Source organism: Schistocerca americana, chromosome 6 (genome assembly GCF_021461395.2).
Source record: "Schistocerca americana isolate TAMUIC-IGC-003095 chromosome 6, iqSchAmer2.1, whole genome shotgun sequence".
Taxonomy (NCBI): Eukaryota; Metazoa; Arthropoda; class Insecta; order Orthoptera; family Acrididae; genus Schistocerca; species Schistocerca americana.
The window spans coordinates 299,847,677-299,862,077 of NC_060124.1; the positions used below are offsets into that span (position 1 = coordinate 299,847,677).

General features: G+C 41.2%; 1 protein-coding gene across 1 annotated transcript in view; it reads right to left on the reverse strand.

The window, feature by feature from the left end:
- Positions 1 to 14,401, reverse strand: part of LOC124619814 (luciferin sulfotransferase-like) — an 80,796-nt gene that overhangs the window by 34,378 nt on the left and 32,017 nt on the right. The window contains exons 3-4 of the mRNA XM_047146410.1: positions 6,424 to 6,523; positions 1,387 to 1,528 (exon numbers count right to left, since the gene is read on the reverse strand). Coding sequence (XP_047002366.1) covers positions 1,387 to 1,528; positions 6,424 to 6,523 — 242 coding nt within the window. The remainder of the gene's footprint in view (positions 1 to 1,386; positions 1,529 to 6,423; positions 6,524 to 14,401) is intronic.

The following is a 14,401-nucleotide window of genomic DNA, read 5'->3' on the forward strand; positions in this document are numbered from 1 at the left end:
GCTGTATGTCTTGTGTGAACGCAGTAAATGTGATGCCGCTCCCCATGTCTGCGGCGAACAAAAATGCGGCCATCATTTTAAACAAACAGAATCTGTATTCGTCCGAAAACACTATCTGATGCCATTCCAGTACCCAGTGATGTCGTTCCATACACTATTGCCATCTAGCATGTTTCTCCACATTCGTCAAAGGTAGGTGGAGAAGTGGACGGCGCGCACTTAACTTATACCATAATAAACTGCGACGGACTGCCACCTCGGAATGTGTAGGACGTGCACACTGTTTCACTAGAACCCAGACGGACACAGATCTGTCCTGCAGTCCCATTCGGATGAGTTGTCGATCTTCTCGGAGGGTGGTCTGGGTGGTGCGACTTGAGCCATTTCGCCGTGTTCTACGGCCTTCTGCAAACCATTCTTCACTGCCGAAACACTTTGTCCCACACTATCAGCAATTACCCGGATGGATACATCAAATTCTCTCATGCGCATAATGCGCCCTCTTCCAAACTCACTGATTTGACGGTACGGTTCACGCATACGTCTGCGATGCCGCCTGCTCGTCTGCTGAAATCGGTTTATAGCGACAAAGAGAGCCGCAGGTACATTTTCCTGGTATGCGATGTTGCGCCGCTACGTCGATGTTGACCCTGAACCCGCGGACCGATATGGTTTAAATGCTAGTCATTTCTGTAGAACACAGTAATATACACGTCCTGTGAATATGTACCTCCTATCTATAGTCGTTCAAGGTGTTCTGTTTTTTCTGACCGTCAGTGTGTATTAAATATGTCCTGTCACATAAGCCATTCGGAACAGGACATGGGTCTATACGAAAGTTTTTGCTTCAAATGAGTGGGCCTGTCATATCCCTGAATCCCGAGCATTTTCGCTGGGACACTTTGTATACCGAATAAAAGTGGGTCCAATATTGAACTCTATGGGACTCCCTACATGATTTGTCCCAGCCAATGAAAATCTCTCTCCTTCCAAAAATGTTTGATTAATTAAGCACAACTATTTGCATTCGATTTATTAAGTACGATTTAATCATTTGTTTATAAAGCCATCAACGCCATAAAACTTGCTTTTTTCTAAGAGAGGAATACAATATACACAATCAAATGCATGCCCACGTGCCGAGGAACTACAGTAGCACTCGTATTGTGAGACCAAAAGAGCCATCTCAAGACATCATTTTCGTAACTGAACGTTTATTTGGTGTTTTAAGCCCCATTTTTAAGGAGATATACATAAAAAGTAAAGAATCAATTACTCACATCTTTGGCGCCACAGGATAGATTTATAGACAGATCAAACAATTTCAACTGAGCAGCTGGTGTTTCAAGTATACTGTAAACAGAGTGATGTCTGATAAGGGCTCACCTTTGGTTTCTTGGTCCAGACCTGGGTGGGAAGCAGCTCCTTGGGCAGGTGGCTCTTGATATAGCGCGGTGGAGTCAGATTTGCTGCCTTCTGGACTGATTGCAGCTCACCATCTGCCACGTCGCCGCCGATGGTCATATTCCTGCACACACACGTACACAACACTGCTGTGAACGATAGTTTCTTAAATTAATTACCTCGTAGCTGAATGAAAAATACAAAAACAAAGCGTGTGAGTAATCTTTCGTACATGTAGCGAGGAGAGCAAAGTGAACTCGAAGTACGGAGACTTTCACCATCCCACCGACAAAATCTGAGGAGCGACAGTTTGCGTTTTGAAGAAATGTGAAAAGACGTGAGGCAAATGCTGATCCTATGATTTATCTCAAAAGAGATACTGTAGAAGGGTAGATCTAAGTTTGTAGCATCCAGATTTAGAGGATGCTTTTAATAAAATTGCCTGGTACATAATATTTGCAATTCTGTGGATAGCAGGAATAAAATACACCACAAAAAAATACACCGGAAGGTCATCTATTACATTTACAAAAAACACACTACAGCTATAAGAGATGAAGCACATGGAAGGAGTTGATCAACGAGTGACAAAGGTGTACTCTATCCTTGAGGTTGTTCAACACATTAAGCAAGCAGTGAACGAAATTTAGAAGAAATTTGGAAGGCAAAATAAAGTTCAGGGGGAGTAAACAAAAACTCAAGATCTTTGCCGGTAACTTTCTAATTCTCTCATGGACGGCGAAGGACTTGGAAGACCAGTTGAATGGAATGGATAGTACCTTGAAAAGAGATTATAAGATGAATATAAGCAAAGGTATATTAAGTGTAATGAAAAGTAAATCACGTGATGTAAAGCCTATTACATTAACATATGAGACACAGAAAGAAGAAGAGTTTTAAACTTTGGGTAGCAAAATCTTAAATAGATTTTAAAATGTAAAATGCACATTGATAGTAACAAGAGAATCATCTCTGAAAAAGAGAGATTCGGTGGCATCTTATATACAGGATGATTCAGCTGCCCCTGCCGATGGGTCTTACGCAATCCACAACACCGTCAAAAACCACACATATGATATTCATAATTTCTCACTTGCTATGTGCAAGCTATAAGTTCTGCAGAAAAAATGGGCAGGACCTTTTCGTAGGAAATTTAACAGTTACATTTTGTACAGGGATACGTTATCGCTTTTGCCATGGTTTACGAATTATCCAAGAAAACTCGTTTGAAAGCCACTTCTCTGCGTTTTCTTGAATAGTTCGAAAACTATGGCCTCTAGCGAAAACGTATACCAGTATTTTAACTACATTAAAAATCCTACCTAAAGTTCACGTTCATTTTTTCTGTAGAACTAATAGTTTAGGCACAGCGAGCGAGAAAATATGAAAATCTCACATGCTGTTTTTGAAGGTCCTGCAGGTTACATAAAAGCTATCGATAGGGACAGCTGGATCACCCCGTATACAGGGTTATTGTTTTAACTAGATATCTCGAGAACCACACATCATACGAAAAAATGATCTAGGTGAAAAGTTGATATTATTAAAGAGGACATCCGTGCTACAACTGGCCAGATGACCACCTCCTAATCAACCCTCCTGCGTGGATGGGGTCAGCTTTGTATTTTGAAATGAGAACCCCATTTTTATTGCAAATTTAGATTCTACACCAAAAAATACGTACAGTTTACTCAAAGCATTGTTTTCCATTTGTGGTAGATGGTACTGTAATCGACAAATGTCAGGTGTGCTTCTTTTTGTAATCAAGAACCGACGCTTTTGGTTCTAAATGTCATTTACCACGTAAATGTAAACCTTTGTGTTCTAATAGTTGATGTTTATGTTATAAATTTACTTTAGTGTCGTACATTTCATTGTGCAGCACACTATGTTCGGAAACTATATTTAGTCTGATCCAGGAATAAGGACATGAATGTATTAGTATTACGTTATAAGAGGATTGAGTAATAAGATAGAAGAATTTCTTGTCTGTTTGGAGAATTTAGAGAGTTCCAAAAAGATAAGCATCCTGTGCCTTTCTGAGCACCAGAAAACCACAGGATTAGGTAAGTGACATGTAAGCACCTTACTGATGTGAACTAATATGGAAGAAGGAGAATTTTTTACACATATTAAGACAGAACTCAAGTTCAAAAAAACTGGGATAGTAGATTTTGTTGTGATCAGCACATAAAAATGTGTGCTTGAGAATTGATGCAGAAAACAATTCACTTTTAGTTGTAACTATTCATAGATCCCCACTGGGAAATTTTGAAAAAACTTGTGAGAGTCTGGATCCCTTACCATGCTATCTGTCGGATAATGGCTAGCATTTAAGAGTCTTTGGACACTTAATATAGATTTTCTAAAGTTTTGTGATAGGGAAAATGATCTGGAAACCATATGTGGAACCTACTATGTGATCCCGGTAAATAACTTTGCACCATGGTTGGATAAAGGTGGTAGGAACCTAATTGATAATGTTTTTTTTTATGAAGCTCACAGCAAGGAAATAACCATATACCCAGTAACAAATGCTCTCTCTGATTATGGTGTGCAGTTAGTTAGGATAGATGACATAGTACCTTCCAGTACTGATACTCCACAGTGGAAGTCAGTTAGAATAATTAATTACTCAAAACAAATGTTACTAAGAATTGTGTACAAGAGATGACCTGGAATGAAATTCATAATAAATCGAATACTGGAATAAAATTTAATTTATTCCGTGACCAATTTATATTGTCATTGAAAAACAACTTTCTGCTCAAGCTAATCAGGAAAGACATTAAGCAGCCATGTAAGGAACCATGGAAAATAGGAAGCATTAAATTATCTTGTGAAAGGAAAACGTAAATTCATCTGTTGGCAAGAATGAGCAGAAATCCTGCCATAGTAGTCCATAGTAAAATCTACTCAAAATTATAATTATACATTATTAAAAAATTAAGGAACATACACATTATTTCAAAAATCAGTAATTCCAACAACAGACTTATGTGGAATGTAGTGAAATGAGAGACAGGACAACCAGCTGCAGAATGAGATAAAATCACTATTAAACTGAATGGAAGGGCTATAAACGGTCAGACACAAGTAGCAAGTATATTTAATGATCATTTCTTAAATGTAGCAGAAAGCAGAGGGACAAACAGACCAAAAGAAAAACATAGCAGGATGTCGAAAAAAAACAACGCTCATAAAACTCTATCATATAAATAAAACATCAAATTCTTCTTCCGAAATTAAGAAAAATACATATCCTCTGAAAAATAAGAGTTCATCTGGATTTGAGAGTGTTTCCACTACTGTACTAAAGATGTGCTCTTGCCTTATTTGAAACATGAAATGCATCACTGACTCAAGGTGTTTCTCCAGATAAACTGAAATATGCTGTTGTTAAACATCTCTTTAAGAAAGACGATGGGGAGACGTCAATAACTATCAACCTGTTTCATTACTGACACCATTTTCCAAAATGTTGAGAAGATGACATATCTTAGAACACTGTCTCACTTGAGCAACAATAATATCCGCAGTAAATCACAGTATGGTTTTCAGAACTGTTGCTCAACTGAGAATGTCATTCGCATGTTCACTCTTCAAATTTTACAAGCATTAAATGACATCATAACTCTGGGCTGGTACTATCTGCGATCTATCTAGAGCATTTGACTGAGTGAATCACAATATTCTCCTACAAAAACTGAAGTTTTTTGGAATTGATGATATAATCAACCAATCCATGATATCTCACCAAAAGGATGCAGAAAGCTGTAATTAGTAATTCAGAGAATGTAGCCTGGGGACATTGTTCTGAATGGGGAGAAATCATATATGGTGATCCCCAAGGCTCAATATTAGGTCCACTATAAATCCTAAAACAACTTAGTTCAGTCACTTTGAATCATTGCAAAACTCAGGGAGCAACAATTCAGTAAGTTGACATACTTTGCATATTTTCATCCAGTGACGTCGTATGGAATGTGCTCTGGGATAATTCATCTTTAAGAAAGAAAATATTGATTGCTCAAAATCGTACTGTAGGTATAATATGTGGTGTCACCCACGAGCATGTTGTATGCATCTGACTAAAATGTTGGGTACTTTAACTGCTGTTTCACAGTATATTTATTCCCTCATGAAATTTGTTGTTAATAATCCATCACAGTTCAAAAGGAACAATGATGCATATAATTACAACACTAGAAGAAAAAACGACATTCATCACACCACATTATGGGTATCTTTAGCACAAAAATGGGTGCACAGTGCTGCACTCAAAATTTTTGATCACTTACCCAGTGATATAAAATGTCTGAGAGACAAAAAAGTAAAATTTGAGAATAAACTGAAAAAAGTTTCTCCTTTTTCCACGCACTCTATGCCATAGAAGAATTTCTATTACTGTAATATATAAAACATGGTGGTTAGGAATTAATCACGTCTGCCTGTCTTCTTTCATGTCAATTATCAGTATGTAGGTGAATATAACAAATAATTTGTGATGTGAATATAAAATGACTCGTTCCACATCATTACGATTTGTCGTGCGAGATATCTATGTAACTTGAAACTAACTAACTAGGTATAAGGGTATTTTAAAGTTACAGGATGGTACCAGATCATAATTTTAATCTTGTATGAACGCATGTAAAGCATGCGCTACAGAATATATACATTGCTCTACAGCGAGTGTTTGCTATTTCCATGGTAGTTTAACCTGTAATTTAGCCTCATTCTAATCAAACCATCTGTTCTTGTATTTGCTCATGCATCCAGGTTGTTGAGTTACGTAACAGGCACGAAGCAGTAACTGGTAGGATTCTTGTGTACTGGCTTCACAAGTTCACCCCTCATGGTTTGGTCTTAATAAGAAGCTAACACTGTAGTGTAAGGTGTCCAAATACAGCAGTTCATATATTGCATATGGCATCCCTTGCAGAAAGAATTAATGGGTATATTATGTGTCCGCTGTGGAGATGTGGTTTATAAGTGGATGTCTTACAACGTACTTACTGAATTTGAGGAAATCTGTCATCCAGGTTGATCTTCTTCGCCGTCTCGAAATCGCAGTCGTGCCCAAGAAGCCACACCATTTCTTGTGTCCATGTCGTTCCTGTAACAACATTTACCAATCGGTTCAGTCGCAGCAGCAGATACTTAGAAATTTGTACGAATGTCGCTCCATGTTTACCAGCAAACAGGGAAATTTTGTTGTGCAGGTGGAACCAAAAATTCGTGTGGCTAGCGGAGAAAGCTACAGGAGCTGTTCCTTACCTGGAACAGGAACAAACAGAAAAATGTTTGCGCATAAAAGTAACTGCGGCCTGCTGCCGTTAGCAAGCTACTGATTATTAATTTATCTCCGGTAAGTCGCCAGTCAGTAGTAGGGTATGCGCCGACAATCGCCCTGCTGTATTCGAGATACATATAGAATCGAATTCCTTCTGGTTAACGTGAAAATGTGCCTTAATTTTGGTTTATAGCTTTTTAATCTCTAAAAATGAGGAAGGAAGTGGATGAAACATTTGCGGTTGGAGTATTCGCGTAGTACGATAGTCTTATGTCGGGTGTGCCGGTGAGCCCAGATATGGTTCTCCTTATGCCACTTTAGATGAGAAGAACATAGTCAACTGCTTTGCTCCATGGCCAGAATAGACGACTAGACTCGAAATTTCCGAGGGTTTGCACCCTGAAGCCACAAAATTCTTCTTGAATTTTGTAAAATTATGAACTGAAACTTCCTGCAGTATTTCAAATGTCTTTCTACAAGGTGTGTAACACAACTGGGGCAATGCAACTTTAATACACAGCCTCCACGCCTGCCCTAATAATTCCTGAAGGATATTCCTGTAAACAAAAATATTCATAAGATTCGACACCGAGAGTGAGAGGATAGGCGCTAATGTTCTTAACTGATTGTAAATTAAGATGGAGTTTTAATGGCCCACATTCGTGAATGAAGAAAGGACTACTTATTCATTCATTCATTCGTGGTATTCTGCATATTCCATCAGGAAGAAGAACCATCAGGGCTATGGAATGAGTCAAGGTATATGCACTATGTAATCAAAACTATTCGGACACATGGCTGAAAATGATTTAAAAGTTCATGGACCCCTCCATCTGTAATGCTGGAATTCAGTATGGTGTTAGCCCACCCTTAGCCTTGATGGCAACATCCACTATCGATGGCATACGTTCAATCAGGTGCTGGAAGGTTTCTTGGGGAATGGCAGCCCATTCTTCACTGAGTGGTGCACTGAGGAGAGGTATCGGTGTCGATTGGTGAGGCCTGGCACGAAGTCGGTGTTCCAAAACATCCGAAAGGTGTTCTATAGGATTCAGGTCAGGACTGTGTGCAGGCCAGTCCGTTACAGGGATGTTATTGTCGTACAACCACTCCGCCACAGGCCGTGCATTATGAACATGTGCTCGATCGTGTTGGAAGATCCAGTCGTCATCCCCGTATTGCTCTTCAACAGTTGGAAGCAAGAAGTTGCTTAAAACATCAATGTAGCCCTGTGCTGTGATAGAGCCACGGAAAACAACAAGGGGTGCAAGCCCAATCCACGAAAAACAAGACCTCACTACAACACCTCCTCCTCCGAATTTTACTGTTGGCAGTACACACGGTGGCAGACGACGTTCACCAGGCATTCGCCATACCCACATCCTGCCATCGGATCGCCACACTGTGTGCCGTGATTCGTCACTTCACACAACGTTTTTCTACTGTTCAATCGTCCGTTGTTTACTTTCCTTACACCAAGCGAGGCGTCGTTTGGCTTATGAGCAGCCGCTCGACCATGAAATCCAAGTTTTCTCACCTCTCATCTAAATGTCATAGTACTTGCAGTGGATCCTGATGCACTTTGTAATTCCTGTGTGATGGTCTCGATACATGTCTGCCTATTACACATTACGCCCCTCTTCATCTGTCGCGGTCTCTGTCAGTCAACAGACGAGGTCGACCTGTACGCTTTTGTTCTGTACGTGTCCCTTCACTTTTCCACTTCACTATCACATCGGAAACAGTGGACCTACGGATGTTTAGGAGTGTGGAAATCTCGCGTACAGACGTATGACAGAAATGACACCCAATCACCTACCCACGTTCAAAGACCGTGAGTTCCGCGAAGAGCCCCATTCTGCTCGCTCACGAGGTTTAATGATTACTGAGGTCGCTGATACGGAGTATCTGGCGGTAGATGGCAGCAATACGCACCTAATATGGAAAACATATGTTTTTGGGGGTGTCCGGATACTTTTGGTCATATAGTGAATAAGATTAAATGGTTCAGTAGAAGAAGAAAGAGAACGTATTAAATATGTCATTCCATAAAACTTTAATCAATCGAAGTAGCCGAAATAAAAAGAACTACAAAAATTCTAAAAAACAAAACCTCTTGTGATGATGATGGAATATCAAACACAATTTTGAAAAGTTATGCCAACATAATATGTAATGGCCTTAGTGATTCAACAGTGCATCACTGGTACAGGGAATTGTCCAGACAGGTTAAAATATGCGAGTGTTAAACATCTTCATAAGAAAGGTGATGAGACACACATGAACAGTTATCTTTCGACTTCCTTACTGATATTTTTCCAAAATCTTCGAAATAGTTATGTACTCCAGCGTAGTCTCGAACTTAAGTGGAAACAATTTATTTAGCACGTCACAGTTCGGATTCCGGAATGGTTGCGCGACTGAGAATGCTATTCACAGATGCAAACCTGAAACAGTACAGGCCTTAAATGCGTAAATATCGCCAGCTGGTATTTTTTTATCTTCCAAAGGCGTTTTTTACGCATTTCGTAAAACTCAAGTTTTATGGAACTGATGGCTTTGTGCACCGCTGGTCTGAATGATACTTAGCAAACTGAATTAAAAAGATTTTGGTGAATAATACAATGTCGGTAGGATATAAAATCTTACTGAATGAAGTAGTGGTTAATGAGACATTTTCAATTTTCTTTTGTGTTGGTATAGGTTACCGGTTTCTTAATTTTTGTTAGATGGAACCTTGTTGAATATCTCTGCACTTGTGTACAAAACTCCGCTGTAAACCCTTGACAAGGAGACGAATAGTACACAAAAATAACTTTTGTTTGTTACACTGATATAGTGCAAGTCACAGTGCAGCTTATGAGCCAAGTGAGTGGACCTAGAATTTAGCCAATTGCACTTCCTCATCTATGTATTCACTACACTGATTGATTTCTGGATACTTTCCCAGGCATGTTATGCTACACAGTGAAGAGCAGGGAAACCCGGCTGTTGCTCTAATGGAAATCTCCTCTGTGACGTGTTGCTGCTCCTTCTGTCTACAATGGTAGTCAGGATGGGTTACTGTGTTCTTGAGGTTCCGCGGAAGGGTTTGCAGCCTGTCGCGATGGGGGAGGCTCATCAGCACACTCTATCTTTAAGCTGCTAGCCAAGGCCTGTTGCCATCCTCACGATCCACGTTGGAGGTGGGTAGCTTCATCATGAAAGTCGCATCTCGCCTCTTCCATCTGATGGTAATTGGCTACCTGGTAAGCACACCAGCTTCAAACTATATGTTGTCTGCTGCATTCATTTTAGTATTTTGACACTGCTGATTCAGTAAGTTGTGTGAACTGTAAGTAACTCTCGTCCTCTTTTGGCCGTGAATTGATAGGTAGCCACATATCTGCGAAATGGATTAATCTGTACTCACAGCAAAACCATATAAGTTCTCAATGGGTATAGTGTATTCATGCTGCCTTTGATGGACCACAGCATGTCTCTACATTGTTTAGTGCTATGATAATTTAATCTTCACTTCCGGCATCCAACCATACAGCAAATTTAATTTACACTCCTTTTCAAGAACTGTAGACAGAAGTTAGCATACAAGAGCTAAAGTTTCATAGCCTCAATAGTACTACACCAGTAAGTCGCCCTCTCCCTGCCTCCTCACGATTCTAAACAGAATCGAACGCCCACACGTAAAACAGCTTCAAATTATGTTCAAAAGTTGTTGGAAGTCGCTAAGTGTGAGCTAGAAAAAGTTCCGACAAAACCTTGAAACTATGTCTAAAATTTGTTGTAAGTCACTAGACACCCTCATTCCCAAACACTAGATGAATATAGTGGTGGTATTTTGCGCGCCATGCTGCCTCAAGACACATACACAATTTCTAGCTTTAATACTTAACTTATTGTATTAAACTTTTAACGTAAGATTGCACTTTCTATTGTCTGTGGAAGCATTCATATAGGCAACCTTTAACTGGGAGCAGGTGAACGATTTAGTCTAATTAATATACACTGAGGTGCTAAAAGTCATGGGATAGCGATATGCACACATATACAGGGTGGTCCATTGATCGTGACCGGGCCAAATATCTCACGAAATAAGCGACAAACGAAAAAACTACAAAGAACGAAACTTGTCTAGCTTCAAGGGGGAAACCAGATGGTGCTATGGTTGGCCCGCTAGATGGCGCTGCCATAGGTCAAACGGATATCAACTGCGTTCTTTTTTAAATAGGAACCCCCATTTTTATTACATATTCGTGTAGTACGTAAAGAAATATGATTGTTTTAGTTGGACCATTTTTTTCACTTTGTGATAGATGGCACTGTAATAGTCACAAACATATGGCTCACAATTTTAGACGAACAATTGGTAACAGGTAGGTTTTTAAATTAAAATACAGAACCTAGGGACGTTTGAACATTTTATTTCGGTTGTTCCATTGTGATACATATACCTTTGTCAACTAATCATTTCTGAGAAAGCATGCTGTTACAGCGTGATTACCTGTAAATACCACATTAATGCAATTAAAGCTTAAAATGATGTCCGTCAACCTCAATGCATTGGGCAATACGTTTAACGACATTCCTCACAACAGCGAGTAGTTCGCCTTCCGTAATGTTCGCACATGCATTGACAATGCGCTGACGCGTGTTGTAAGGCATTGTCGGTGGATCACGATAGCAAATCTCCTTCAACTTTCCCCACAGAAAGAAATCCGGGGACGTCAGATCCGGTGAAAGTGCGGGCCACGGTATGTTGCTTCGACGACCAATCCACCTGTCATGAAAATTGCTGTTCAATACCGCTTCAACCGCACGCGAGCTATGTGCCGGACATCCATCATGTTGGAAGTACATCGCCATTCCGTCATGCAATGAAATACCTTGTAGTAACATCGGTAGAACATTACGTAGGAAATCAGCATACATTGCACCATTTAGATTGCCATCGATAAAATGGGGGGCAAATATCCTTGCGCCCATAATGCTGCACCAAACATTAACCCGCCAAGGTCGCTGATGTTCCATTTGTCGCAGCCATCGTGGATTTTCCGTTGTCCAATAGTGCATATTATGCCGGTTTACGTTACCGCTGTTGGTGAAAGACGCTTCGTCGCTAAATAGAATGCGTGCAAAAAATCTGTCATCGTCCCGTAATTTCTCATGTGTCCAGTGGCAGAACTGTACACGACGTTCAAAGTCGTCGCCATGCAATTCCTGGTGCATAGAAATATGGTACGGGTGCAATCGATGTATCATTCTCAACACCGACGCTTTTGAGATTCCCGATTCCCACGCAGTTTGTCTGTTACTGATGTGCAGATTAGACGCGACAGCAGCTAAAACACCTACTTGGCCATCATCATTTGTTTTAGGTCCTGGTTGACGTTTCACATGTGGCTGAACACTTCCTGTTTTCTTAAATAACCTAACTATCCGGCGAACGGTCCGGACATTTGGATGATGTCGTCCAGGACACCGAGCAGCATACATAGCACACGCCCGTTGGACATTTTGATCACACTAGCTATACATCAACACGATATCGACCTTTTCCGCAATTGTTAAAAGGTCCATTATAACGCGGGTAATGTATCACGAAGCAAATACCGTCCGTACTGGCGGCATGTTACGTGTTACCACGTACTTATGCGTTTGTGACTGTTACAGTGCCATCTATCACAAAGCGAGAAAAGTGGTCCAACTAAAACAATCATATTTCTTTACGTACTACACGAATATGTAATATAAATGGGAGTTCCTATTTTAAAAAATGCAGTTGATATCCGTTTGACCTATGGCAGCGCCATCTAGCGTGCCAACCATAGCGCCACCTGGTTTCCCCCTTCAAGCAGTTTCGCTCTTTGTAGTTTTTCCGTTTGATGCTTATTTCGTGAGATATTTGGCCCGGTCACTATCAATGGGCCACTCTGTAGATGGCGGTAGTATCGCGTCCTCGAGGTATAAACGTGCAGTGCATTGGCTGGTGGAGCTGTCATTTGTACTCATGTCATTCGTGTGAGACGCTTTCTAACGTGATTATGGCAGCAGGACGGAAATTAACAGACTTTCAACGCGGAATTATAGCTGGAACTAGATTCATGGGGCTTTCCATTTTGGAAATCGTTATGGAATTTAATACTCCGAGATGCACAATCTCAAGAGTGGGCCGATAGTACCAAATTTCAGGCATTATCTCTCACCATGGATAACGCAGTGGCCGACGGCCTTCACTTAACGACAGAGAGCAGTGGCGCTTGCGTAGAGTTGTCAGTGCTAACAGACAAGTAGCACTGCGTAAAACAAACGCAGTGAGAGATGTACGATGAATTTATCCGTCTGGACATTGAGTCGTGCTTGGGTAGTTCAGATGATAGAGCACTTGCTCGCGAAAGGCATAGGTCCCGAGTTAGAGTCTCGGTCTGGCACACAGTTTTTACCTGCCAGGAAGTTTCATATCAGCGCACACTCCGCTGCAGAGTGAAAACCTCAGTCTGGAAACACACCCCAGGCTGTGGCTAAGCCATGTCTTCACAATATCCTTTCTTCCAGGAGTGCTAGTTCTGCAAGGTTCGCAGGAGAGCTTCTGTGAAGTTTGGAAGGTAGGAGACGTGGTACTGGTAGAGCTAAAGCTGTGAGGACGGGGCGTGAGTCGCGCTTGGGTAGCTCCGATGGTAGAGCACTTGCCCGCGAAAGGCAAAGGTCCCGAGTTCGAGTCTCGGTGTGGCACACAGTTTTAATCTGCCAGGAAGTTTCATATCAGCGCACACTCCGCTGCAGAGTGAAAATCTCATTCTGAATTGCTTGTAACATTTATTTAAGGATACAACCATGCCCCACTGATGAGTACGTACTCCTGTTGAACAGCTTCAGCCATTTGAATGGGGCTTCATTGTGGACCTATGGGAATCTGGACGGACATATCAACGAATTGCTAAACATATTGGACACACCGTAACTGTGATGTATCTTTGCTTTCTACAGTTGTTTGTGGAAATCCACACACATGGAAACCAGTTGTTAGACTTCCGCGTAGTAGGCGCACGCCAAGATAAAGACATTGTGTGAGCAGTAGTGGCCGACTGAACATCATCCATCGACGAAACCCGGGCACCTGTTGCGGCATCATGAACTATTGGGAGCCGTCTGCTTCCAGCACGATTAATATCATGTGTACCTCTGGACACCGTGACTCTGTCAAGTGTGGCTACTCTAGAGTCGTGAAAGAGTTTACTAGAGAGTGGAAAGGCACTCTGTCGGCTTCAGTGATGAGAGTAAGTTCTGTCTGCATGCGAGTACGGACGTAACCATGTATGACGTATACATGGTGAGCTGCCTATTCCAGCGTGCATTTGCCATGATAGACAGGCCCCACCACCGCAGGCATCATGGTGTGGGAGGACATCAGTTACGACTCGCAGTCACGTTTGGTGTTTCTGCAAGGTGGAGCAACCAGTATCCACTACATTGCCGTTACGTCCGTGCTACTGCCGGTTCTATGACAGGATGGCGATGTGCTTTTTCGTCAGAACAATGCACGTCCACACATGGCTGCAGCGACGCAACGTTCTCTTCGTGATGAACAACAGCTGCCGTGCCCAGCAAGATCACCAGATCTTTCACCAATTGAATACGTATGGGAAATGATGAACCAGGAATTCACTCGTTCTCTAAGGCATAGAGGATTCATTGACGAATTGA